This window comes from Ictidomys tridecemlineatus, chromosome 4 (genome assembly GCF_052094955.1).
Source record: "Ictidomys tridecemlineatus isolate mIctTri1 chromosome 4, mIctTri1.hap1, whole genome shotgun sequence".
Lineage (NCBI taxonomy): Eukaryota > Metazoa > Chordata > Mammalia > Rodentia > Sciuridae > Ictidomys > Ictidomys tridecemlineatus.
Genome location: NC_135480.1, coordinates 176,017,149 through 176,044,581, shown reverse-complemented (window position 1 = coordinate 176,044,581; position 27,433 = coordinate 176,017,149). Strand labels below are relative to the sequence as shown.

The 27,433-nt window shown below is 47.6% G+C and overlaps 2 protein-coding genes across 4 annotated transcripts in view; one reads left to right on the top strand and one right to left on the bottom strand.

Moving 5' to 3' along the window:
• The window catches only part of Zbtb5 (zinc finger and BTB domain containing 5), a 32,887-nt gene extending 27,351 nt beyond the window's left edge, over positions 1 to 5,536 (top strand). For all 3 annotated transcript variants that reach the window (XM_005326293.4, XM_078047833.1, XM_040286054.2), the window contains exon 2: positions 1,030 to 5,536. In XM_005326293.4, coding sequence (XP_005326350.1) covers positions 1,034 to 3,064 — 2,031 coding nt within the window. In that variant the 5' untranslated portion in view covers positions 1,030 to 1,033 and the 3' untranslated portion in view covers positions 3,065 to 5,536. The remainder of the gene's footprint in view (positions 1 to 1,029) is intronic.
• A 1,220-nt stretch (positions 5,537 to 6,756) lies between these two features.
• Positions 6,757 to 17,528, bottom strand: Grhpr (glyoxylate and hydroxypyruvate reductase). The gene is made up of 9 exons (XM_005326292.5): positions 17,368 to 17,528; positions 15,508 to 15,638; positions 14,638 to 14,710; positions 13,997 to 14,113; positions 12,869 to 12,957; positions 11,268 to 11,372; positions 10,514 to 10,649; positions 8,713 to 8,843; positions 6,757 to 7,092 (listed from the first exon to the last, which is right to left on the bottom strand). Exons 1-9 carry the CDS (start codon positions 17,448 to 17,450, stop codon positions 6,971 to 6,973), a joined length of 987 nt encoding a protein of 328 aa, XP_005326349.1. The 5' UTR covers positions 17,451 to 17,528; the 3' UTR covers positions 6,757 to 6,970.
• Positions 17,529 to 27,433: the final 9,905 nt, after the last annotated feature.

Genomic DNA, 27,433 nt, shown 5'->3' with positions numbered 1-27,433 from the left:
ATTTACTTATTTTTTATTTTTTTAGTTATAGATGGATACAATGTCTTTATTTTGCTTTATATGGTACTGAGAATCGAACTTAGTGCCTCACACATGCTAGGCACGTGTTCTACCTCTGAGCCACGATCCCAGCGCCCCCTCTACCTTTTTAAAAAAATGTTGGTTTTTTTAGATGTAGATGGACCTTTGTTTTATTCATTTATTTTTATGTGGGTGCTGAAGCTCGAACCCAGTGCTTCACACATGCTAGGCAAGTGCTCTACCACTGAGCCACAATTTCAGCCCCTAGAGTTTATACCTTTAAGATGACAACAACAAACCCAAAAATTATAGTAACCTTTTTTTTTTTTGTACTAGGGATTGAACCCAAGGTTCAATCATATCCCCAGCCCTTTTTTATACTTTATTTAGAGACAGGGACTTACTGAATTGCTTAGGGCCTCACTACGTTGTGGAAGCTGGCTTTGAACTTGTGATCCTCCTGCCTCAGCCTCCTAAGCCACTGGGTTTTCAGGCATGCGCCACCGTGCCTGGGTGTAGTGTCTTTTTAATGGGGTTTCAGGAATGGGGTTGGGGGGGGAGTGCATGTGTGTAATTTACTACCATCTAGAACCAGAAATCTTCCAGTTTAATTTTTATTTGCCCTTTTGCTTATTTAAGGTTGTGAAGACTGGAATTTCTTGGCATTCATTTGCTGCTCTAGAGAATGTAGAATCCTGACAGACTTGTGTGAGGTCAATATGCCTTCACACACACATTGGACTTTTCTAACTCAGACCCTTAGTATTCTAAGTGGGTCATATGAAATTATGGGAAGCTTATAAGGAGCCCACGTGTGTACACAAATTGGCATCTGCTCCTTATCTGACAAATTCTTAGTTTGGGTGCCCATCATTGGAGACATCACAAGGTTTTAACAGGTACAGGCTTAGCCATCTGTACCTTTCTTTTTGTCTCACCCTTTGTGTTTTGGCTTTGCCTTATGCTTTTCTAAGTCTTAACACTTTTCTTTCTTTGTGTTTCCTATAGGATCATGGATTTTCCTGGTCACTTTGAGCAGATCTTCCAGCAGTTGAATTACCAGAGACTTCATGGCCAGCTGTGTGATTGTGTCATTGTAGTGGGGAATAGACATTTTAAAGCCCACCGCTCTGTGCTGGCTGCATGCAGCACACATTTTCGAGCCCTGTTCTCAGTGGCAGAGGGAGATCAGACCATGAACATGATCCAGCTGGATAGCGAGGTAGTGACAGCGGAGGCCTTTGCTGCGCTGATTGACATGATGTATACCTCCACCCTCATGCTGGGGGAGAGCAATGTTATGGATGTCTTATTGGCAGCCTCTCACCTGCATTTGAACTCTGTTGTTAAGGCATGTAAACATTACCTAACAACAAGGACGCTGCCCATGTCTCCCCCCAGTGAGCGTGTTCAAGAGCAGAGTGCCCGCATGCAGCGCTCTTTTATGCTGCAGCAGCTGGGACTAAGCATCGTGAGCTCAGCCCTCAATTCCAGCCAGAGTGGCGAGGAACAGCCAGCCCCCATGAGCTCATCGATGCGCAGTAACCTTGACCAGCGGACACCCTTCCCCATGAGACGCCTTCATAAGCGCAAGCAGTCTGCAGAGGAGCGGGCCAGACAGCGCCTCCGCCCCTCCATGGATGAGTCTGCCATTTCAGATGTCACAGCCGAGAATGGGCCTTCAGGGGTTCATTCTCGGGAGGAGTTCTTTTCACCAGATTCCCTGAAAATTGTTGATAATCCTAAAGCTGATGGAATGAATGACAACCAAGAAGATAGTACTATGATGTTTGACCAGACTTTTGGTGCTCAAGAAGATGCCCAGGTGCCTAGCCAGTCTGACAACAGTGCTGGTAACATGGCACAGTTGTCCATGGCCTCTCGTGCAACTCAGGTTGAGACTACTTTTGAGCAGGAAGCTGCAACTGAGAAAAGTGGCTTCCAATGTGAGAATCCTGAGGTTGGCCTTGGTGAGAAGGAGCACATGAGAGTGGTGGTAAAATCTGAGCCTCTGAGCTCACCTGAGCCTCAGGATGAAGTGAGTGATGTGACCTCTCAAGCAGAAGGCAGTGAGTCCGTAGAAGTGGAAGGAGTTGTTGTTAGTGCAGAGAAGATAGACCTCAGCCCTGAAAGTAGTGATCGGAGTTTTTCAGATCCCCAGTCTAGCACGGACAGGGTAGGTGATATCCACATTTTGGAAGTTACAAATAACCTAGAACATAAGTCCACTTTTAGTATTTCAAATTTTCTCAACAAGAGCAGAGGAAGTAACTTTAGTGGGAATCAAAACAATGATGATAACATTCCAAACACCACTAGTGACTGCAGGCTGGAGGGCGAGGCCCCTTACTTGTTAAGTCCAGAGGCTGGGCCTGCAGGTGGGCCCTCCTCTGCCCCTGGCTCCCATGTGGAGAACCCATTCAGCGAGCCTGCAGACTCCCACTTTGTCAGGCCCATGCAGGAGGTGATGGGCCTACCCTGTGTGCAGACTTCAGGTTACCAAGGAGAACAGTTTGGGATGGATTTTTCCAGGTCTGGTTTGGGCCTCCACTCCTCCTTCTCCAGGGTAATGATGGGTTCCCCCCGAGGAGGAGCCAGTAACTTTCCATACTACCGCCGCATAGCTCCCAAAATGCCAGTTGTAACTTCTGTCAGGAGCTCACAAATCCAGGAAAACTCTGCCAGTTCCCAGCTAATGATGAATGGGACCACATCCTCATTTGAAAATGGCCATCCCTCCCAGCCTGGCCCCCCACAGTTGACCAGGGCATCTGCTGATGTCCTGTCAAAGTGCAAGAAGGCCTTATCAGAACACAATGTCTTGGTTGTAGAGGGAGCTCGAAAGTATGCCTGCAAAATCTGCTGCAAAACTTTTCTGACTTTGACAGATTGCAAGAAGCACATCCGCGTTCACACAGGTGAAAAGCCGTATGCCTGCCTGAAGTGTGGCAAGAGGTTTAGTCAGTCCAGCCACCTGTATAAACATTCCAAGACTACCTGCCTGCGCTGGCAGAGCAGCAATCTTCCTAGCACTTTGCTCTGACTATTTGTCCTCAGGAGACAGTGCCAGCTAGTTGCGGGACTAAAACTAAAATCGTTTTGGTGGGTGGTTAATGCCATTGGGTTTGAGGCTTCCGCTGCCCAGTGGCTCTTGAAATTTTCAATGACTAGTAAGTGGACAACTGTTCATGTAGCACTTGTGCTGCAGCATTTCTGAGTGAAATGCGCATCTGGGGAGAGGGATGTGATCCCTGGAACTAAGTTCTTCCTTAGGGTTGAGTGACATAGTCATAAAGTAGTTTGTAATTGATGTTAAAAGTGGCACACTTAAAAATTAAAAATTGAAGTGCAAAAAATTTTTTTAGCAATTTTTGTAAAGCTCTGTGAAGCATTTAATTACATATCCTATATGTAATGGGAATATTGTATCCCTGTACAGTGATGCAAAGTATACTTACTTGTAACCATTGGCAACTTTGTGCCTGTCTGAAAGGAAGGCCCTTGAAGACAGGCCTGTTTGCCACAAATGCTTTAAAGTGTATCCTGAGCTAGTCCTAGGCCTCAGAAAGTACTGTATTTTTTATTTTTGTCTGATTTGCAGTCATAGATACTGCACTTTGGTGCTGACACTGGGCCCAGGGCAAGCATTCTCTTAGAATAGGTGTATATACTTTTGAATACATCTCTGTTGGATAGATGTTTTAAAAGTTTCTGGTTTTAAAGGCCAAGTTGTAAATGGAGTATGTACTTATATGGAGTGACAAGTAAGATATTGTTTGTGTGTGTGCAGTTTTAGCAGTATTTTAACCAACTCGTATTACTGATGTCACAGTTCATGTTTGAAAGTCAGGAAAGAGCTAGTGTTTGTCTTTGTTTTGATGATGTGGAGTCATGTTTTGTGGGGTTTTTAATGGTGCATTTACCTTTTGCTCCATCCAGACCTCAAAGGCCAGTCCAGTCTGACGCATCCCACCCTCGGACAAGCCTGTTCTCTGTTTCCTTTCTTCCTGTACCCACTATGGCATCCCTCCCAGGCCTAGATTCCTGTTTTCAGTTACGAACTAACCAAAAATAATACCACCCCTCCATGGGTTTTATTATTTTATGGTATATGTTATATACCATACTTTAAAAGTATAGGCCCTAAACTTTTAGTTTGTTCTCCCAACTGAATACTGAGTGTAGTTTGAAATCCAAATGTGGTAGTGTTCATGGACCAGTATTTTCCAGGCTCTGTAAGAGAGTAAGGCAGTCCATAGCACAGAAGTCACCAGGAGCATTCAGAACTGTTGGGAGAAACATTTGGGTCACTGCCCAGGGCCTTTCTGGGCCTTCTTGTCTCACTTGCCCATTTGGGTCAATGCCCAGGGCCTTTCTGGGCCTTCTTGTCTCACTTGCCCAGCTTCACCTTGCTGTCCTCTGACACCATGCTATCGGAGGCTGTTGGTGGCATCTGTATCAGGCCACATCCTGGCTCACATAAACCAGGGGAAACAGCACAGGTTCATGCATCTCTGTAGAACTCAGTTCAGTTCATGCATGAACATGAGTTCATTTTTTTTTTAATATGGATTTCTCAGAGATACTAAACCATTTTTGTGCATAATTCAGAGAATTTATTCAGTTCTTATATTTAGAAAACTAAGTATTTATGTGTCACCTAAAACAAAACTGAACGTGTCTTCTCTTAATAATATAGTGTGTGCAGTTACAAATCTGTGGATAAGCCCATAATGTTCACAGAGGGCTTGGCATCTCCTAGGAACTGATTGCCAGAGAGGAAAGCTCAAAGGGAAACCTGTGACTTTTCCTTTTGAGCAGACGTGGGAAAGACACCATTGGAGGATATGGGGTCACCTGTGAAATCCAGTTCTACATGTGGCTCATTGTCAGCAGTCCTTATCCAACAAGTTGTAAGGGGTTCTACAGCTACCACCACCATGTGACTTAGGACCCACATCCTGTGAGGAGTCAGATGGGTCAGCATGGAGAACAGGAGGCCCTGCCTGGGCCTAGGGCAAGAAGCCAGTGACACTGGCAGAACAGTGCAGCCCTCCTTGCCTTCCATTTTGAGGAGGTGCTGCCAGGAGCCTGTCCTCTTGTCCCTGCTCAGGCATAAGTGTACTTTGCTTTGGGGCCTGCCTCTGACACTCCTGGATCCTTGCCTCTCCACTGCTGGATGGAACCTGGAATCTCATCTACCTCTTAGTTTCTACATGTGAGAAGCGAGCTTGCAGGCCAGTGTCCCTCGACATGCTGTAGCACTTAAAAAATAATTGTAACGTTCCCTGAAAACCAGTCCCCGGGTTCCTATGATCTGGAGTTTGTACCTGGATTATCTGGTGTTGGGGACCTGAGTTTTGATTGGTTAGCCTTAATCATAGCCTGGCATAATCATGTAGAATCTCTTCTGGTGATCACATCATTAAGTTCATCAGGGCACCCATGTCAGTGGTGCTATGCTGGTCAAAAATTGAGATTTTGAAATAAAAATTTGTCATATTTATGTCTGTAATTATGTATTCTTTTTCCTTGCTTAAGTTGTTAAGGTTGAAACAAAATAGGGAAGTGGTAGTTATTTCTCTGTTAGCCCTGCTTTGACTAGTACTTTTTAAAACTGAGCCCTCTATATAATAATATTGTCAATCAATAACAGTAATTGGGTCATTCCACTCAAATTATTCCTTCTGCTTTCTCCAGCCCTTCATGTCTTTGAGCTGTGGACTTGGATGAGCTTTCATTCTCAGTCCACCCACTTATTCTCGAGGACCAGCTCAACCATGGACTTTGTTCTGTACCTGCCTCTCAAGTTGAAATCTCCATTTGCCAGCATGGCTTGGCTGGGGAAGAGCTAGAAGCTGATTCAGCACAAAGCAGAACTTTGGCAACAGCCCTAGTGGCCTGGCCTTAGGAAACAGTGAGTAAAGGTTGATTAAAAAGCACATCTAGCCAGGCACTATAACCCCTGTAGTGCAGGCCTGTAACCCCAGCAATTTGGAAGGCTGAGGCAGGAGGATCACAAGTTCAAAGCCAGTCTCAGCAATTTAGTGAAGTCCTAAGCAACTTAGCAAGACCCTATCTCAAACTAAAACAAAGAGTCTGGAGATGTGGCTCAATTGGTTCAAGCCCCTGGTACCCCCCCCCCAAAAAAAAAAAAAAAATCTAGCCAGGCTCCCATTGCACACACCTGCAATTCAGGAGGCTAAGGCAGAAGGATCTCTCAAGTTCAGGGCCAACCTAGGCAATTTAGTAAGTCCCTGTCTCAAAATTAAAAGAACCTGGGATGTTGCTTAATGATACAGCACCCCTGGGTTCATCCCCAATACCAAAATAAGAAACCCTAACTACCTGGGGGGTAAAGCACAAGATGAACAAAAGAAGCAAACTGTTGATGCAGAAACAAATTTTGAAATTAGGAAACTCACCAGCCTCCAATTACTCTCACCAAGAAAAGAAGCTTGAGTTGTGATCTGCCCAATCCTTTCTTCCAATTAACTCTCCTTTGCCATATGTTCTCTTTAATTTCTCTGATGATCTAGGTGTCAGATTCAGGTGCCATGGTTAACTGGGCAGTGCTTGGTGAGGGATAAGGGAAGAAATTAAGGCAGGATCTAAACATTAAAATGCCCAGGTGAGCGCTGGGGGGAAACGGGTAGCTCATTAGATGCCCCGAATTAGCAAAGGTAAGCAGATTATCCTTTTGTTAGCTTCTGCCAGTCACAGGCTGAGACAGTCTCTCAGAAAATTATTTAATAATAGAATTACATGCTTTTGACTCAGGTGTATCAAAGCACAAGAGGCAAGCACAACTGGCAGCACCAGTCTGCCCTGGCAGGATCAGTACAGAGCAGACTTCCCCGTGGCTCTTGCCTGTGGGTCCAAATTCAGCCGGGTGTGTCCAGTAGAACCACAGGGCACTGTGGCTTCGGTCGTAAGGTCTCTTGTCTGGCTATAGCTTGAGTTCACTGGGCATTGGCTCCCCTCTCAGGCCAGCTAGCAAGTTGTTAGCCGCCAACAAGGACATGGTGTTGCGAGTTCTGTAGGTGGCACTGCCTATGTGGGGCAGGATGACTAGAAAAAGAGGAGATAAGGACAGCTCAAGACTGTAAGTCAGGTCTCCTTCCATGGCATGGATTTTCCAGTAAGAAGGAAACAGAGAACGTGCCTCAGTGTTCTTCTGTTTGCCTTCCCTCCTGTCACTCCCCCAGGCCTGGGGTTCACAGTAACAGAAAGGGGCAGAGGCTACTGAAACCAGACACAGGGGGATGAGCAGATTTAGTAGCCTAAACACAACCAGGGCAAGGTGTAAGGGGCCTTGGTGCCCATCTAGACCCACCCTTTTGGTCACTAGATGGTGAAACCAGTCACCAACTTAGCTCAGGAGCTTAGGACTCTCCACCCACACCCTGTGACCCTGGAAGGGATGCCACAGGGCTTTTGACCCAACCCTCAACCCCACTCAGAGCAAGTGAAGTCTTTTGTCCCTGAAGAGTTCCTTTTGAAGCAGTACCCAGGGTGCTGAGCTGGCTCCAGACCTGAGGGAAAGGGGCCAGTTTTCTGGCTCAGAGCAACAGCCCTGACATTACAGCCACTGTTCCTTGCAGGCTGGCATGGGGGTGGGGAAAGTAGAATTTCTGAGGAATTCAATAATGAGAACATTCATTGGGAAGACCGTGAAGGACTTGTTTGCATTTCCATTCTGGAATGTGAATGGACAACCCACAGCCCTGACCACTCAGTGAGTCTGGAGGCAGAAACCACAGCTCTGTCTGATCAGAGAACTATGAAGAATTGCTACTAGGTATGAGTTGTTAACTAGGTAGCTGGAGAGGCAGAAAGCATGCACTAAGGCTGTGGTTCTCTAAGGATGGTACCAAGACCAGCAGCATTGGTGTCATCTGTGAATCTGTTAGGGGTGTGCACAGTCTCAGACCCCAGCCAAGACCTGCTACCCAAAACCCCTTGGGGTGGGGCCCAGCAACCTGTGTTGGCTCAGTCCCTCTAGGTGACCAGCAAAGCATGAGAACCACTGCACTCAGTTTCCCAGATAGCGACTGCCAGAAGTTAGGGGGAAGGGTGGGATTGCTAAAATGCAGAAGACTGAAGGAAGGGCCCTAGGAGCTAAAACTCAGACTCCTGGGGTGCCACTGACTGGTGAGGGCCCAGAAATGATTCTCCTGATGCCAGTGCAAGAAGTTTCACAAGCCACTCCAGGCAGGCAGGCAGGCAGATGAGAAGGCAAGAGGAAGCTGGCATCCAGTGCCCCATTCTGACGAACCTGGCAGCACCAGAGGGCACAGGAGAAATGGGTATACAGAGGCCCTGCCCTGCCCACAAAGCAGAACAGAGAAGGGAGTCTTTGCTGAGAGAACAGCTTTATAACTGGTACCAGTTTTAAATACTAGTATTGTCATTACTTATTTCTCATACACTGGGAATAACAATTTATAGTAGTGGGATTTACCCATGGAGGTTGGGGTAAGATATAAAGCCAATCCGCTGTTCATCTTAACAAATCCACCCATTCTCCTTTAGGGACAAAGAGTCACTAATAGCCTGAACATGAATGGAGTTTGGCTGTGCCCCTTGTGTTCAGCACTGCTCACGTAGCTTCACACCCAGCCCACATGACCACCTCTAAACACTGGGCCCACCAGGCAGTGATGAGTGTGTGGAATGCAGGGTCCTTACCACAGTTCTTCAGGGTCAGGAGTGGGTGGTTTGTAGGCAGTGGTTCCGGGGTCGTCACGTCCAGTCCAGCAGCTGCAATCTGACCACTGGCCAAAGCCTGGTACAGGTCATCCTGGTTTACAACATCTCCCCTGCAGATGACAGTTGGTGATATGGATGCCCCAAGCCACTTTTAGGGCAGAACAACCCACAATATGAATTTTTCCACTAACCTAGCACTTGGTAGTGACTTTTAAAGCAATATATCTTGGAGTACACTTACAGGGAGTCTTTTTCTTTTTTCCTTTTTTTTTTCTTTTGGCATAACTGGGGATTGAACATAGGAGTACTCTACCACTGAGCTACACCCCCAGCTCTTTTTACTTGAGATAAGGTTTTGCTAAGGCTGTCCTTGAAATTATGATCATCCTGCCTCAGCCTCCCAAGTCTGGAATTACAGGTATGTACCATGGCACCCAGCAGGAATACAGATCTTATACTCAGAGAAACCCTAATCCTGACACTTTTTTTTTTTTCTAGAGAGAGGAGAGAGGAGAGAGAGAGGAGAGAGAGAGAGAGAGAGAGAGAGAGAGAGAGAGAGGATTTTTAATATTTATTTTTTAGTTCTCGGCGGACACATCTTTGTTGGTATGTGGTGCTGAGGATCGAACCCGGGCTGCACGCATGCCAGGCGAGCACGCTACCCCTTGAGCCACATCCCCAGCCCCAATCCTGACACTTTCTAGCTACGTGACCCTAGTGAAGCGTTGCACTTCTCTGAACTTCAGGCTCCTCCTCTGTAAGACAGAATACCATCTAGCTCCCAGGAGTGTTGGAAAGATTAAAGCTTTCTTATATGCACTATGGCATAAACAGGGCCCAGAAGTCTGCATTTGTTTTGGCCTTCTTGGCGGTATTTCTAATCAGGCTGGCCCCAGACCACCCACTGAGAACCACAGCGTGCCATCAGGCACCTGCCCAAACAAGGGCAGAGAAATGAATAGATACCAAACTGCGTCCATCAAAGTGAGCCACTACAGAAGGAAAGAACTGAATTTCTAGCAACTTTAGAAGGCATTAAATCATACATGTGCACTGAGGAGTATTGTAATACAGTCCCCTGCACAGTCCTGACACACATGGGTGCTCAGTAAATGGCAGGCAGGGCTACCATTGGCCACCAGCACAAGTCCTTGATTCTTACACCTTGCACTTCTGTGTAGCTAAACACTGGAAACTACAACTTGCATGAACCCTCATCCAATTCCTTCCTCCAAACTGATTTTTAAAAGGTTCAAAGGGTATCAACCGGGAAGGGGTTAGAGTGGCAGAGAAGGGAGGTCTGCCCCAGTATATGCCCAGTTACCTGAAGGCACACCTGGGGATATGTGGGGGAGACAGGAGGAGTTTTAGGGTCTGACTCCACAGAAGTAAGAAGGTTCAAACCATCACTGAGCTCCTGGTAGGCTCAGCAGTGTGGGAGGTCAGCCTCCAAGAAGCCATCCAGATCAGAAAGCCCAACTCTTTGTGGTAGGGAAAGACCTGTCTCAGGATCCCTGGTGATGGGCTGCCAATATCAGGCCTTCACTCCCCGAGCCACACCACTGTGTGGCTCTGACTGCTTTTCTTCCTATCCTGCTGCGTTGCCTTAACTATGTTTCTGAGTTGCTGGTCCATCGGTTGGTTTATGGAGACTGGCAAGCTCAGCCTGAGCTCTCATCAACAACCCACAGGGAATAAAACTCCAGACTACAGCAGCCATCGGGGAATCCCCTCTCCAGGCCTCCTGGGTGACCCAGGGATGCCCGGTGCCTTAGGCTACCTGCTGATGTTGACAAACACGGCAGTTTTCTTCATCTTCTGAAAGAAATCCCTGTTGCAGAGGCCCTTAGTTGCAGCGGTTAAGGAGCAGGCCACGACGACGAAGTCAGACTCCGCGGCCAGTTGGGCAATGGGCACTGGAGATGGGCAGAGCTCCATCAGAGGCTGTGTCCAGGTTAGGGACAGCAAGATGGTGTACCTTCAATCCCCAAAACAGAACCTCCCAAGATACTTCCTGAAGGCCTTGATCTACCTGAACAGCTCTAGTAGTCTTACAGGTGGGGAATGGCCAGACAGGGACAGGAGCTTATTCAAGGTCACACAACAGGATCTGGGCTATTCTGGATTTCACCACTTTCAGGCTGGATGTGCCAAGGGGGAGGAATGGTTGAGATCCAGCCTGCCCTCTGCTCACCACGCTGTGCAGCACACCCTCCCCTCAGGAACTGAACCCACCTGGACCAGGCACATATGCAGCCTGGGTTGAGGATCGCCAGATTAAGGATAAGAAAACAAAGTGCTCAGCAACTCTTCAGCCCTGCACATCCCATGGTTCTGCCCATGGGTGGAGGGAATGCCCTGCACCCCCTGAATGTCCTGTGCCCAGGGCAGGAAGATAACACACCAGGGCCACACAGTCCCCAGACCACCTGGAACCCCTGCATCTCACCTGCCAATGCCATCATTGAAGAAAAGAACCCACTCTCCCCCAACAGCAGCACAGCTGGCTCCTGTGGAATCGAGGTTTTACTTACCAAATTCCGCCTGGAGTTCTGCTGCTTCCTGAGGCTTGGGCTGGCGCCCTGTGTACAGAAATCTCTGGACACCAAATGGTTTCAGGCGCTGTGCAATGGCCTGACCTAGAGGAAATGAGTCAAGAGTTCATAGCTTGTTCCCTACCCTTCAGAGGGCAGGGGCAGCACCCAGCAGCTCCATGGACAGGAGACCCTCAGAAGTAGGGCCTTTTATCAGTACGCTCCCATGTTAACTGTTCCTGTCTTATCAGAGCTCAGGGTTGTCTAGGTGTAACAGGCCCCAGCCAGCCCGCTACCTTCAGGGATCTGGAAGCAGTGCCATAGCTCCTCTGTGGCTGTGACTGGCTTATGCTGTCTTCACATGGCTCAGTCATCTTGAGGGCCATTTGTGAACCTTCTCCAAGGACTACACCTGGCAAACCAGGAGATGCCTGGCAAGTGGTCTCCTCCCTCCCTTTAGACCCACTGCTTCTGCCAATGCAGTCTAGACTGTTTGGTGGTTTGTCCAACTGCCAACTTGCTTTAACTTCTAAGACCTTTTCAAATATGCTACTGCTGAGACAGGCTTGGGCAGTTGGATTTTCAAAATGGAATATGCCCCAAAGTTGCTGGGCTCCTCCATGCAACTCTCCAGCTTGCTCCAGACAGGACTGCTGTCTGGCCAGACAGGTTATCCACACTCCCCACCCTTTACCCCTGCACCAGGAAGATAATGAACCACTGACAGCTACCTTCCTGTTAGACTTCTCCAAATAGGAGCCACTGGAAGAAAAGTGGCTCTGCTGTACCTGTAGAGTGGCAAATAAACTCTGCCCACTGAGCCCTGTGGTTCCTGAGAAGGCTTCATAAGTCAGTGCCTTAGAGAACCCAGGTCTGGGGGAGCACAGGCTTTCCCATAGTAAACCACTCCTCAAAGCCCCAACCAGCATCTGTAACCACCTTTTTTTTTTTTTTTTTTTTTTTTTGCAGTACTGGGGATTGAACCCAGGGGTATTTTACCACTGAGCCACATCCTCAAACTTTTTTATATTTTTATTTTGAAATAAGGTCTCATTAAAATTGCTGAGACTGGCCTCTAACTTGAAATCCTGCTTCAGGCTCCTGAGTCACTGAGATTACAGGCACATGCCACTACACCCAGCTATTATTTATTTGAGACAGAGTCTTGCTGAATTGTCCACATTGGCCTTGGATTTGCAATCCTCCTGCCTGAGCCTCCCCAGTACCTTCATCTGTTTTTTTTTTTTTTCTCCCTGTGGTGCTGGGGATTGAACCTAGGGCCTGTGCCTGCAAGGCAAGCACTCTACCAACTGAGCTATATCCCCAGCCTTCATCTGTTCTTTATGGAGCTAGAAGTCTCAGGAACCTTGGCTTCTAACACATAGTGTGTCCTGATTTTATTTATGGATTCCTTTGCCTGTGTTCTGTGAAGTTGTGTCTTCTCATCACAGATGTCCCTACAGCAGGCAAAGTGGCCTGACAGCATGCAGTTCAGGCAGCCTTTCCAAGAAGGACCCCCAGCATCGAAGTGTGGGACACCAGGCACTGGGTACAGCTGCCAAGGGAAGAGCAGGCAGGTGTGTCGGGGGAGGGGGTCTTACCTATGCGCCCCAGCCCCACGATGCCCACGGTGCTCTGCGTGAGTCCATAGCCACACATCCATAGGGGTTTCCACGAGGTCCAGCCACCACTGCAAGGAGGAGAGAGGATGAGGGCCTGGCCTTGGGCAAGACAAGAGCCCACTGGGACTCACACATCAGCACCCCTGCTGTGGTCCCAGATTTAAACCTGCCTCCAGGTCAAACAACTGCATGTGGGATGGGTGACATCCCAACCACTCAGCACTGTGAGAATGCCATAGGGACCACTCCTTCCTTAAAGCCACCAGGGGACACAGAAATTGAGGGCTCCCAGGCCTCAGAGGCTCTGGTCCCTTTTGCACATGGGGAAACTAGAAAGAGTAATTTGCCTGAGGTCACACTGCCAGGGAACTGGGATCTGGGATTCTAGATCACATTCTCTCAGTAAAGCCACAGTGTCCCTGTTGCCCTAGCTTGAGCCACCACTGTGAGTGAAGGTGCTGACTCCCTGACAGGACAGTGAGAGGACACTCAGCACCTCGTGAACTCAGCCACGTCCCCTGCTTGGCCTGCGTCCTAGCCACCTTCTATGGGGGTCTGCACATACACCTCTGCCCACGCTCCCACCACTCCTGCTCCTGAATGCCTTCCCCGACTCTAGAGGTGCAGAGTGGAGTCCCTCATCGGGAACCCACAGGCCACAATTCTGGCCTTTATGAAGGTGGATGGAACCCACGGTGTGCTCCACATGGCACCTTCTGCAGGTCTGGAGTGGCACCCTGTTCCTAACACTGAAAATCCATGAGCCTCGTGGTAATGTGGTCAGATGTGGCTCCCCAAAGGATTATGAGACCATTTCAGCCCTCTGAGCTTCTTGATTTGGGCATCCTGGGTGCTCAGCATTACCCAGTGCACAAGAGGACTCCACCTGCCACCCTGCGATGCCAGCCCTAATCTGCTCCCACGCCCTCACCAGCCTTAGGTACCCTCTTCCCCCCGACTTTACCACGGGCCCTGTTGGCTGCAGCTCTGCTGAGTCCTCTCCCCTCATTAGCTGGGCTGCACCAAGAGCACATCTAGGCCAGGCTAACTGCAGTGCTCAGAGCCGGCTGCTGAGCACAGCCCACTTTCCCGCCAAGAATCACTCACTTCTTTACTTCCTCCATGGCCTCTGGCAACCGGCGGCAGGTGGTGAGTAGTAGAGAGACGGCAAGTTCTGCAGTGGCATCTGTCAGAACATCTGGGGTGTAGCCCACCCGGATCCCACTAGGAATCAAACATCTGGTGGTAACATCCGCCTTGAGCACCTTCACCAATGTCTACTGTAGGGTCATGTCCATGATGTTGTTTTGTTCCTTCTTTGCTCTGCCTACCAGGAAGCTCAGAATTGTAAATGAGCACTAAGGAACTGTTTGTTAGTCCTCATTCCCATTTGGGTTATCTCCCACGTTAGGAGGGATATGAAAATGGAAGATTGGAGTTTAAAGTCTGGGGCCAGTAACTACTTAATCTTTCTGAATTTCCTCATTGGAAAAGAACATAATAATAACACTTGCATTTTCTACTTCTAGGGGAGTTGTAAGGATCACAAAAGGTTTAACAAACATGAAAGGGTGATATCAGAGGTACCCACTGTTTCTGACCTTGAGTATTTTTAACTGACTGGTGTACCTGTGGATAAAATGTCACCTGAAATTCTCACTGAATGGTCAAGAGCAAAAACAAATGGCTCCCACTCTCTTGAGAGTCACCCTCACTCCAGGATGCTTCCAGAGCCCCAGCTACCTTACCGCTTCTTGATTTCATCCAAAGCCAAGTGGTCGACGCCCACGGACAGAGTGCTGATGACTTTGAGGTTGGCCCCTGTTGTACGGAAAATGCATTGTTTGTATCTTTCCTCATGGAACTCAAAGCCTTAACACTGGGGACTATCCAGGGGACACCTGTTTGTTATTATTTTCCTAGACAAAGAGAAAAGCCTGGCATCTCTGTTCCTCAGGAAATCTTCAAACACACACAATGGCTCAGGGAGGCTGTGTCCTGGCCCAGTCACCAGCAGAGCTGGGGTTCCCACCAGGGCCTCAGACACCAAGGCCCCTGCTTTGACCCACTGGACTGTTCACTCAGTGAGACCTTGAATCTCCATCGGCCACCCTAGGGTCTCCCCATGGATACTTCTGAGAGTGCTGAGATGGTAGCTGGGCAAGGTCAGGGTCTTGAATGGCTTGCTCTGATTCACAAGAGTCTCTCCATATGTGGCAGCCTTGGAGTCAAATCTTCTTCTCTAAAATGCCACAACACAACTTCACAGGGGATGGTGACTTTCCCTGTGGATGAGGTCATGCAAACATCCTAGATGTCTGTTGGTGTTGGGCCCTGAGCTGCACACAGACCCAAAAGGGGCAGGGTCTTGCTCAAGGTCACAGGGTAAGTTTGTGGTGGGGTGGGAGGAGGGCCCAGGAGCTTGAGTGCCCCCCCCCAATCCTACCTCATGGGCTCCACCCTACAGTCTTTGCCCTCCTTGGGCCTCCCCCAGGGACTCAGAGCAGGGAGGAAGGGCACCAAGAGCCAGATGGGAGCAACTACTCCTCTGGTCACCACTGCAAGGGAGGCCCTCAGAATGTACAGGCCTGAGGCAGCCTCAGAATCCATGCACACACCTGCAGCATCTAGGATACCCTTGTCCACGCGATCAGAGAGGAGGCAGAGCAGGCCGTGGGCCCCCACCACATGACGCTCCAGTTCCTTGCTGGGGATGGGCTCATCTGAATCCCACTGTTCCACCTCGCAGCTGAAGGGAAGGAAGACCAACCACTCAGGAGATGCAGGGCCCCAGCCCCTCTCAGACTGGCAGGCATCATCTTCTGCTTGCTCTGGCTTCAAGCTGCCTGGGGCTGGCTCAGGAGAATCAGGGCTAGGTGTGGGTGACCTCAGAAGTGTCCACAGAGTGGTTGGGGTGGGAGGAAGCCAACAAAGGCTTGGGTCCCCAGATCAGAGCCTAAGTGGAAATGGGGAAAGTCCTAGGGACAGTTCTCAGCTCAACACCAGAAGAGTTTTCTCACACTCACAGGGGGCCTTTGGGGGGCCAATTATAGGGTATGATGGGGAGGGGGGTATTACTGCATTGGATAGAGCCTGGCTTCAATGATCACCGGTAGTGTGCAAATGGAGCTGTTTCAGCAGCTATGCGTGGGGATGTGAGTCTAGGGCTCTTTCTGTTCTATGAGTCCATGAAACTCAAAACTCCCAACATAGACTATGCCAGGAAAGATAAGTTCAAGGCCAATCAACCAGGAGGAGCATTAGGGTGTGCTTCCACAGAGCTCCTGGAAACTGGGTACTCCTTCCAGCTAGGGCAGCCAGGGCTTGGGGCATAGCTCAGTGGTAGCATGTTCAAGGCCCTGGGTTTGATTCCCAGTACTATGAAAAGACCAAAAAAGAATTCAGTGCAGGCAACATATATGGAGTCTGTATGTAAGCAAGATGCAGGATGGCTGCTGGCACCTCCCAGCAACCCCTGCAGCAGCACCTCCTGACCTGAGCCCCCATGTGAGCATGGCAAAGGTGCTACAGCAGGGGAGGGGGGCTTCCTCTTCTCCCTTTAGTACAAAACAGGTCCTCAGCAGATGCTTGTTACACTGAACAGAATTCAAAAACAAATCTCATTTTCCCTAGAATTGGTTCCTGAGGCTGTGTGCCCACCTTTTCCCTATCTGATACTAGAAGTGCAAACACAGCAAGATGCAGATGTCTGACTGTGGTCACTCAGCTCCATCACCTAGAGCAGTGTGACTCTGGGCAAGGTATTCACCCCTTCTGACCTTTTAAATTACTAAAATACAAATTATAATACTAACTTCACAGTGTTACAAGGATTAAGTTTACGTATGTAGGCACCTGGCAAAGCTGGCCCACAGAAGTGGTTCAATGGAAAAAGAGTCAACAAAGTCCCCTGCCAACCATCTACGTGGCCAGTACAGTGACCACCACTAGTCTCTGACCCCACCTGCTATCAGCCAACCTCACAGGATAAAGAATTATCAGCATGGACCTTGCCTCATGGGCAATCTCTCTTCTCAGAAGGCTGATGACCAACGCTCAGGATCCCTCCTACTGGCCCAGTGCCAGGTCCTGAGTTCTGGCTAGAAGCCCGGGAAGAGCTGGACCCTAGAAAAGATAATCAAAGCCTCCCCAAAGCCCGAATCCTGACCCGGCCGAAGACAGCTGGAAAGTCTGACCAAAGCACAAGCTCCAGGCCCTGTCTGTCTGGTCCCTGGTATCACTTCAGCCACTTCCATAAACAATTGGGGTCTCGCAAGGACGCCACCAGCCCGCCCAGCGCAGCTCGGGGCGCCTCCTAAGGCGCTCCTGGAGATCGCTGAGTCACCCCGTGCAGGGTGCCTGGGACTTGGGGCGGGTACCCGCCACGCGCGGCCCGGCCGGGGTGCAGAGGCTCCGCAGCCGCTGACGCCGACCAGGACGGCCCGCCCCGCGGGGGACTCCGCGCACGGAGCTCTTACTCTGTGGCCTGGGCGAGCGCGGCTCTGCCCTCGGGGGGGATCCTGCGAGTAACGAACACCTTCATGAGTCTCGCCAGCCTCATCCAACCCGCAGCTGCTGGACACTGACGGACCCACCGCGACGGAAATAGGAGCGGAGCCGAGGCGCTGGCCTGGGCGGGGCATCGAGGGGGCGTGGCCGGAGGTGGAGGCGGGGCGGGCTGGCAGTGCGCGGAGGGAGCTGTTTCGCAACTGTGCGTGGGGATGGGAGTCTAGGGCTCCACTGTGCTTGGTGCATCTGTGTGTGCCTGCCTGCCTGCCCTAGTGGCACTGAGACTGCTTCGGTCGGGGTCGGGAGTGACAGCTGAGCATGAACATTCTCTGACCCGGAGGCTGGGGGCCTGGCAGGCATGGTTAGGGTTTGGAGAGGGTAGAGGGGCACCCAGAGTCCTCTGTGGATTTGTATGTGGATGTCAGATAAAGGTACTGAGTAGTAGTTGGGTGCCCCTGAGTTCAATCCCCAATACAAAGAAAGAAAGAAGAGAAAGAAAGAAAAGCCCCACTTCATTAGGCACAGGATGGAACATACCTAACATAGGTAATGAGGGCATCCCTCTTTCCTCCCCTCCCTTATGTTAGGTATGTACCGTCCTGGCCACACTATTCCAGGCAAGGACCTCTGGTCACACATACTGGACTGACCTTGTCCTGATATTCTTACTCTCAGAAAGTTGCAAAGAGGTAGTCTGACAATAGGAATAACCCTTGTAATACTTGGAACAATTCCCTATATGAATCCACAATTGTGATGGGAAGTTTAACCCTTCCTGGGGCCACCCAGGCTTGCTAAACACCTGCTGACTGGCTAGAAGCAGTACATGCACAGGAACAGGGCCAAGCATTTGGGTCATGTGCGGAACCGGTGTGTAGTCAGATGGGCCTGGGTCTGAATCCAGGCTCTGCCACTTACAAGCTGGTTGACCCTGGTGAGTTCATGTTTCTTCCTAAGCTTCGTTTCTTCAGTCACAAAATAGGGATAACTCACCGTTGAGGGTCATTGTAACTTTACACAAGGCAGCATTTGCATGGGCCCAATGCCACAGTAGGTGCTTCTTAGACTTAAGACTATGAGGAGAGACATGAGGAACTCAGGCTGGGAAACCCAGCTGCCTGGGTCTGAATCCCAACTCTACCACCAGTGAGAAGTTCTTCACTTCTGTGTACTTCAGTTTCCCCCTCTGTAAAATGGGGATGATAATGGTGGCTGCCTCCTGGCTTGTTGTAACAACACAACACCTGTACTGGATACTTAACAAATATTAACAATTCCCAAGATGGCAGCTGGTCAGAGCTGCAGGAGAAGAAGTCAATTTGGATAACTGGAGGGCCTCAGCTCTGCTGATTTCATTTCTGTCCAAAAGCTGTTCAGTTAATTGCTCCCAGGCCTGGGAAGACCCCAAGGGTAATAGAGTGAATAATCTCTTTTCCATCTATTTTATCAAAATCCACATCCCTCAAGAAGGCCCAGATGAGAGAACTGAGATGTACACAGAGAGGTGACAATACCAGTTTGAGATCACACAACAAATCCCTGGGTCATCTGGGTCCCTGCTAGAGCTTCACCCTGCCCCCTCCCTAAGTAACACATTAATAAATGCTTATCCACTGACCTTTATCTGTGCTGCTAGCCAATTCGGAGAAAATTTCTGAAATACATTCAACACTGACACAACAAGTGTTTTCAGTCCCCAAGTCAGGCCTTCTGGGGACAATGCAGTCTGTGGCTCTGTCCTCTGTTGTCATCTGAGCCCAGCTTCTTCTGTTGTGGTGTAAACTAATCAATAAAATCAGTAAGAGTGTAAGTTATAAGTTATAGATTAGTAAAAAAAATATAGATTATAGATATAAGATTTTGATAAGGGAAACAATTATAAAGCAAGAACTGTCATAGACAGGCCTAAGACTCCATTTTGCTGCCTTCTATTAAAAAAAAAAAAATTACAAAAGCTGTTTCTAAGAAACTGAAATGAAAGCTGTTTTCTTATAAAAATTGTTTTTCTGTACTTTTTGCCCCACAAATTGTACCTAATCAGGATGCAGCGGTGGTCATGGTGAGCTACATCCTGAGCTTGAGTGCTCTTGTGAGTCTACATGACTTTGAAATAGATTCTCGGCCCCGCTGACCCCTGCTCAAACTCAGGATACTGTTGTCTAGCACCTGCTAGAACCTGGGAATGTGGCTAACTGAATTGCAAAGCTGATTACCTTTTTTCCAGCTTCTGTACTTGCTTGCTTGCTAACTGGAAAATTCCAGTCCTGCTTAGGGCTCACAGGTCCCACTTACTATTGTTTTAATTTCTGTGACTGGCTTGCTTGCATGACGCTAAGGAAAGCCCCTGAGTCGTTGTGATTTTCATCTTTAAGTTCCCAGGATACAGGCCAGGAAGTTTCTGTTCTCCCACAGAGCGTCAGTCTCTACAGGTGGGTGACAGTCCCAGGCCAGGTAAATAAAGCTCTCATTGATTTGAATTTGGACTTAAGAGTGTTTTCTGAAGCGACTCCCCATAACACTTCCACACACCAAGGACAGGCAAGGGCACTGGGCTCTGGACATGACAGGTTTACGTGTTCCTTCCCCAGGGCAAAGTACACAGCTGATGCTCAATAAGTACAACTGGGTAGTAGGGATGGAGCCAGAATAGCCAGCCGAGGGCCCAGGAGGCCAGAGTCAGTGGAGGAGCCTGACCTGGGCTTCAGTGGCTGAAACTAATCCTCATAATGAGTAGCAATATTTTTGGACCCTTTAGTAAGTTCTCGTCACTGTCTCCAACACCTTTGGTGGCGATCCCCTAATGTCAACGTGTTCTATAGCTGTAAGGTGCCTACACACTGGAAGCTGAGGGCAAAAACAGTAAAGTCTTTTTCTTAAAGTCACACAGCCACTGAGAGGCAGAATTCAAGACCTGCACCCTGGCTCTATAGCCCACCTTGTGGAGGTGGGAAGCGCGAAGGAGTGAGTGAGGGGTGAATTCCAGGAATTAAATTGGGGAACCCTTGAAGGGGCTGTCATTTTTTAAAAAATACTTTTAGTTGTAGGTGGACATGATACTTTTATTTATTTATTTTTATGTGGTGCTGAGGACTTTCAGAATTTTACTTTTTACATTTAAATCTTGACCTCCTTTGGAACATTTTTCATATATAGTTTGATATAGGGCTTTTCTTATTTTCTTTTTATTTTTTTTTCCCCATGGCACTGGAGAACAAACCCATGGACACTCTACCATTGAGCTACATCCTCAGTCCTTTTTATTTTATTTTTTAATCTTGAGGTAGTCTTACTAAATTGCTTAGGGTCTCACTAAGTTGCTGGGGCTTTCCTCGGACTTTGGATCCTCTTGTATCTACTTCCCAAACCACTGAAATTACAGGTATGTACCACTATGCCTAGTGAACTGGGGCTTTTCTTTCTTTTCTTTCTTTCTCTTCTTTCTTTCTTTCTTTGTATTGGGGATTGAACTCAGGGGCACCCAACTACTGAGTCATATCCCCAGCCTTGTTTTGTATTTTATTTAGAGACAGGGTCTCACTGAGTTGCTTAGCACCTCGATAAATTGCTGAGGCTGGTTTTGACCTCATGATCCTCCTAAACCACTGGGATTACAGGCATGCACCACTGTGCCCAGCTGAAATGGGGTTTTTCTTAATATGAATTTTTCATTTTGTTTTATCTTTTTTGCTGTGCTGGGGGTACTAAATATAGGGCCTCATGCTCACATGTTAGGCAAGTGCTTTACCACTGAGCTGCATCCTTCACCCAAGGCTTTTCTTAATGTTTTCCAAATAGTTAACCAGAATTCAAGAGCTACTTTTAAATGAATGTTTTCTTTATTTCAGGAATAGATAATAATGCAAAAAATACAAGTCCCCACTGCTACCCAGGGTACAAGTTGGAAATTGTGTCTCTCTTACTCTGCCTTCTGCCCCCTGCCCAGAAGCAGACACTCTTCTCAGTTTTTAATTTATTTTTATTTTTAGTTGTAGATGGACACAATACCTTTATTTTATGTATTTATCTTTTTATGTGGTGCTGAGGATTGAACCCAGGGTCTCACACCTGCTAGGCAAGCAATCTACCACTGAACCACACCACCAGCCCTGTTCTCAGTTTTTGTACATCTTTTCAAAGATATTTAATGTATTTATAGGAATATGCATATATTTATTCACATAAATGGTAGCATACACACTGCATCACCCTGTTTTTTCACTGAAGAGAATATCATGGACGTGATTCCACATCAGTATATATGATGCCTAATGTTTTTTATTGATGCAGGGTACTTCACTGTAGGAAAACCACAAATAAGGAACAGTACCCTCTGAATGTACCCTTGGGTCATTTTCCCTATTTTCAATGCCCCAACAAAGAGCCTAATATTTTTAATGGCATTCTATTGTAATTTAATTTGTAGCTCTCTTTTGGACCAAGATGAGCACTTTTCATACATTTAAAAGCCACTTCCTTCTTTATAAACTATCCATTGATATCCTTTGCCTATTCAGATGAACTGGGTATCTCTGTCTTAGGAACTATTGGTACAAAAAAATTATCCATTTATTTGCAAATATATGGTTTTTCTCCCCATTTCGTTGTTTGTCCTATGATTTTGTTAATTTCCTTCCTTCCTTCCCCCTGGGGATCAAACCCAGGTCCTTCAATATTACGTATGCTAAGGAAGCACTCTACCACCGAGACACACCCCCATCCCAGTCCCTGATTTTAACTTTTTTTTTTTTTCCAAGTGGAGTGGGGATTGAACCCTGGGGCACTTTACTACTGAGCTACATTCCCATCCCTTTTTATTTTTTATTTTGAAGCAGGGTCTCGCTAAGTTGCCCAGGCTGATCTCCAACTTGTGATCCTCCTGCCTCAGCCTCTGGAGTCCCTGGGATTACAGGTATGTGCTACCGCACTCGGCTTTAATTTTTTTAATGCAGAAACTTTTTCTTCTTAGGACTTCTAGACTTTGTCATACATAGTCCCTCAGTTATCTATTGATGTATAATGAATTATCCCAAAACAGTGACTTAAAGCAACAGTGATCATGTGATTATTGCTTCTTATAGCCCTGGGGGTGGTGGCCTCAGCCGGTGGTTCTCACTCAGGAGTAATCAATGGTAGTTGGGCTGAGTCATTCAAAGGTGGCAATCAAAGGCCATAATACAGTGGCTTGGGAGGCTGAGGCAGGAGAGTCTCGAGTTCAAAGCCAGCCTCAGCAAAGGTGAGGTGCTAAGCAACTCAGTGAGACCCTGTCTCTACATAAAATACAAAATAGGGCTGGGGATGTGGCTCAGTGGCTGAGTGCCCCTGAGTTCAATCCCTGGTACCAAACAAAATAAAACTTTTATGTCTGGTCATTCACACTTGCTGGCAGTGGACCCTGGGCTGGACTTTTGATGTAAACACCTGTACACAACCTCTCTGTGTGTCCTGGACATCCTGAGAGTCTGGAGGCTGGGTTCCAAGCATGGACCATCTCAAGAGATAGGAGGTGGAAGCCTTCATTATCTTAATGCCTGAGCCCTGGGAAGGGCACTATATCATTGCTGCCATTTTCTATGGGGCAAGTAGTCACAGGATCCAAATAAGGAGAAAAGACATAGACACCATTTCTTTTTTTCCCCCTTTCTTTCTGTCTTCCATTATTTTTGTGTGCTAGGGACCAAACCCAGGACCTTGTGCACCTTAGGTGAGTACTCCACCACTAAGCCACATTCCCAGCCCCAAGATTCTATTTCTTGATGAGAAGAGTATTGAAGAATTTGGGGGGCTGTTTTAAAATTGCTGTATATAAAAAGGCCTTTTTAAACATAGGGTATAGGGTTTTTTTTGGAGGGGTGCATATTGGGGATTGAACTCAGGGGCACTCATCCACTGAGCCACATCCCCAGCCCTTTTTTTATATTTTATTTAGAGACAGGGTCTCACTGAGTTGCTTAGCACTTCCCTTTTGCTGAGCTAGCTTTGAACTCGAGATCCTCCTGCCTCAGCCTCCCGAGCCACTGGGATTACAGGTAGGTACCACCACGCCTGGCTAGGGTTTAGTTTTAAAAATGCATTTCTCATGCTTTTTCAACCTGGTACTTTTATAGTTTTTTTACTTTTGAAATTTTTTTTTCCTAGTAGCTAGTGAATTGTTCAATACCTTTTATGAGATAATTCATGTTCCTCTTAGAATCAGAAATTCTACTACTATCATATACTAAATGTGGGCCTACTAGGATCTATTCCTAAAATTTATATTCTGTCCTATGAGCTATCATACATATTAATACCATACTGGTTTAATTATCATTCCTCTTCAGTGTATTGTTATTTCATATCTCCCAAAGTTATTTATCAAATGATCTGTTCTCCCCACAGACAGACGTGCTATCTTTTAGTAGAACGAGTCGGATATTATTACCCTATGTGCATCTATGACCACACCACCAGTGTGATTCTAAACCATACATGACCAGAAGTATGAGAAGTTATGCTCCATTTATGTATAATGTGCCAAAATACAGCTCTACTGTCAGGTATAACTAATTAGAACTAATAAAAAAATAAAAAAGAAGTGTTATCTTTGTCACATGCTAAATTCTTGCATCTGCTTGTGTCTCTCTCTCTAGACTCTCAATGTAGCTTTATTAGTCAGCCTGCCTAGTTCACTGCCAATATCACCACTTTAATTATTTTACCCTTAAAATGCATTTTAATATAAAGGAAAACAAGTCCCTTAGGGAGAGTTGTTCAAAGAGGGGAACCCCCCTCCTTTTCATCTTCACCAAGTTAAATTCTATCTGAGCTTCAGGATGCAGCCCGGCCTCCACCTCTCTGGGAAGTCCTTCTTAATGCACCTGCCCCCCCACTGCTGGATTAGGAGACCCTTTCTCTGAGCTCCCAGACACCTAGGATACCCCTAGGGTTTGTGGTTGGCATATCTGGCACACAAGATTCTTTTTTTAACATGTATTCATTTATTTTATTTATTCTTTTTAGTTACACATGAATAACTAACTGTAGAATGTATTTTGACGTGTCATACATACATGGAGTATAACTTCCCATTCTTGTGGTTGTACATGATGTGGAGTGACACTGGGGGTGGATTCACATATGAACATAGGAAAGTTAAGTCCAATTCATTCTACTGTGTGTCCCTTTCCCATCCCCCTTCCCTTCCCCCCATCCCTCCATCTGGTGACCCCCTCCCCCCCACCCCCCCACCCCTGGCCGCCATTGTGAGTCAGCTCCTGCATATCAGAGAGAACATTCAGCCTTTGGTTTGGGGGACTGGCTCATTTCACTTATCATGATTGTCTCCAGTTCCATCCATTTACTGGCAAATGCCGTGATTTCATTCTTCTTTCTTATGGCTGAGTCATATTCCATTGTGTATGTGTGCCACATTTTCTTTATCCATTCATCTGTTGAAGGGCACCTAGGTTGATTCCAGTGAAGGATATAGAAAAAAACAACCCCCAGGGACAAATGAGGACAATGGGTCCAGAGGAGAGAAGGAAAACAAGGGGCTTTGGACTTGCACAACCAGTGCATTCTGCTAGGACTCAAGTCTCATTTCAACGCTAAAGGCTACTAAAAGATAAAAATCAGACCCCTCTTAGGACCAGTTGCTATTTTCTCTCCTGAAAATGGGCCATTCCGCTGCTTAATAAAGAAAGCCTTTCTGATCCATGAGGTCTGTTCCTGTTTTGGTTATTTTTGCTTTCACTGTGGTGCTGAAACCTGGGAACAGGAGGAAGGGGTTTGTACTCCTCCCTGTTCTAATGAACCCCTTCCCCAACAGCGGTGCTGCAGGCCAGTGTTTAGCTGGAGCAGGGATTTACCTGGGGAATGGGCTGGGGCCCTGGCCAGGGCAGGACAGGTTAAGAAGTTTACAATCCAGGGCTGGGATTGTGGCTCAGCGGTAGAGCGCTCACCTAGCACGGGTGGGACTGGGGTTCGATCCTCAGCACCACATAAAAAAATAAAGGCATCGTGTTGTGTCCATCTCTACCTAAAAAAATAAATTAAAAAAAAAAAAAAAGTTTACAATCCAGAGCGAGGAAGGTGGGAGCCCTGGATGGGGCCCAGTTGGGGACAGTGCTTCCAAGCTACATCCCAGCAGAGTCAGGCCTGGCTCCCCGACTGACCCCTCTGTAACCCTTTCCCCTCTTCAGGAGTCCAGAGGCCCTCGCTCCTCAGAAAAAGGCCTGACATCAGTCATGCACATTCTGGTGAGAAGAATGCAGCTGTCTCAGTTCCCCACATTCCTCTGGTCCTCTAGCATCATTTGAACTAGGACTTGGTGTGTGATTATGCTATACATCTTAAAGAAACAGCACTTCTCAACAAGGCTATGGCTCCAGCCACGAGAAGGTGGAGGCGATTCAAACCAGAAGCTGTGGAAACAGGACCTTGAGAGTCATACGGAAAGCAGGGCTCCACGAGATCTTGAATGAAATGAGCCCCCCCCCCCTTGAGGCTCTCATTCCTCATTCATAAGGTGTGAGGAAAGGCTGGAGCAGGGATCAGTAGACCTTTCCTTTGAAGGGTCAGATAGTAGATATTTTAGCTTTGCAGGTCCTACGTCTGTGTTGCAACTCCTCCATTCTGCCATGACAGCTCAAAGGCAACCACAGACAAAGACACGAGCATGGCCGTGTTCCAGTACAACTTCAGTTACGGCCGATGAAAATTGAATTTTTATGTATTTTTAATGTATCATAAAATATTATTCTGTAGATTTTATGTTTCTGAACGGGATTCATTCTTAGCATGGGAGTCATACAAAAATAGGTGGCCAGATTTGTCCCATGGGTATCATTTGCCCCCAAACTTCTGGGTTCCAGTAGAGCTTCCCATTTCCCTGTGCAGATAAATAACCTGAAGATCTTATTCAAATGTAGATTCTGAGCCAAGTGAAGAGGCACATGCCTGTAATCCCAGTGGCTTGGGAGACTGAGGCAGGAGGATCATGAGTTCAAAGCCAGCCTCAGCAAAATCGAGGTGTTAAGCAACTCAATGAGACCTTGTCTCTAAATAAAATACAAAATAGGGCTGGGGATGTAGTAGTCAAGCCACAAAAATGCAGATTCTGCTCCAGAATATTTGGGCAAGACAGAGAATCTGCATTTCCCAAGGGCTCTCCTGCTGCTACTGGCCCATGGACCTCACTTTGAGTTGCAAGAGGCAGAGAATCATCCAGCTTGGTCAGTCTCTGGGTTCCAAGTGTTATTTTGGTTACCCGTCCTGCTTCTCATTCAGCCGTCTGAGCACACTCAGGGCCTGGCATTTTCTGTACAGTGCCCACCTCTGTGCCACGTTTTCCCCGCTTTTTTATTTCCTTGTTTCTGTGCTTCCCAGAAGCCTAGCCTTGGTCAACTAGAACATAAGCTCCTTGAGAGCAGGGACCTTGTTGTTTTGTTTACTGCTGTTGTCCTGCAGTTTTACACACTGCAGGTGTTCAACAAATATTTATTGAATAAACAAAGCACCGATGCAGGAGGTGTGGCATTGGCCTCCCCAACTGCCTTTCCCTGCGGGGACTTTGTTACTCTATCACCACCTAGTGGTAACTTTTGTGTACTGCGACATGGGGGAGAAAAATGCAAGTGACTGATCCAAACAGCAGGTGGAGAAAACTGCTGGGGAGCAGCTCTGGTGGCCCTACTCTGTTCTTGTCTGCTGGCACAGTCATGGGAGGAGAGCCTTCCTGGAAGAGGTGGCATTTTAGCTGAGTAATGAAAGCAACAAGAATTGGAACCGTGGTGGGGAGAGAGGGAGATAGGGCGATCCTGGTGGAGGCTGGAAAGCTCGGCATGTGCTGAGAGGGAAGAGAAGTAGCAGCTGCTGGGTGGGCAGTGGAAGATGAGGCTGGACAATGACATAGAGGCCCAAGGAAAGGGAACCTCCACCAAGACAGTGATCTATGCCAGGAACTTCAAGTGCAAGAGCTCATTTAATCCCATGAAGGTCAATGAAGCAGATTATAGGACCCCTATTTACAAATAAGGAAACTGAGGCATAGATCAGTGA

Bases quoted from the DNA above. Each gene is read 5' to 3' on its own strand.
- Grhpr (XM_005326292.5), bottom strand. From the start codon at position 17,450: ATGAGGCTGGCGAGACTCATGAAGGTGTTCGTTACTCGCAGGATCCCC. The intron at 12,958-13,996 runs GTGAGTGATTCT...TCCTCCTTGCAG, and splicing joins GCCATGGAGGAAGTAAAGAA to TGGTGGCTGGACCTCGTGGA. The intron at 10,650-11,267 runs GTAAGTAAAACC...GCCCATCTCCAG, and splicing joins AGAACTCCAGGCGGAATTTG to TGCCCATTGCCCAACTGGCC.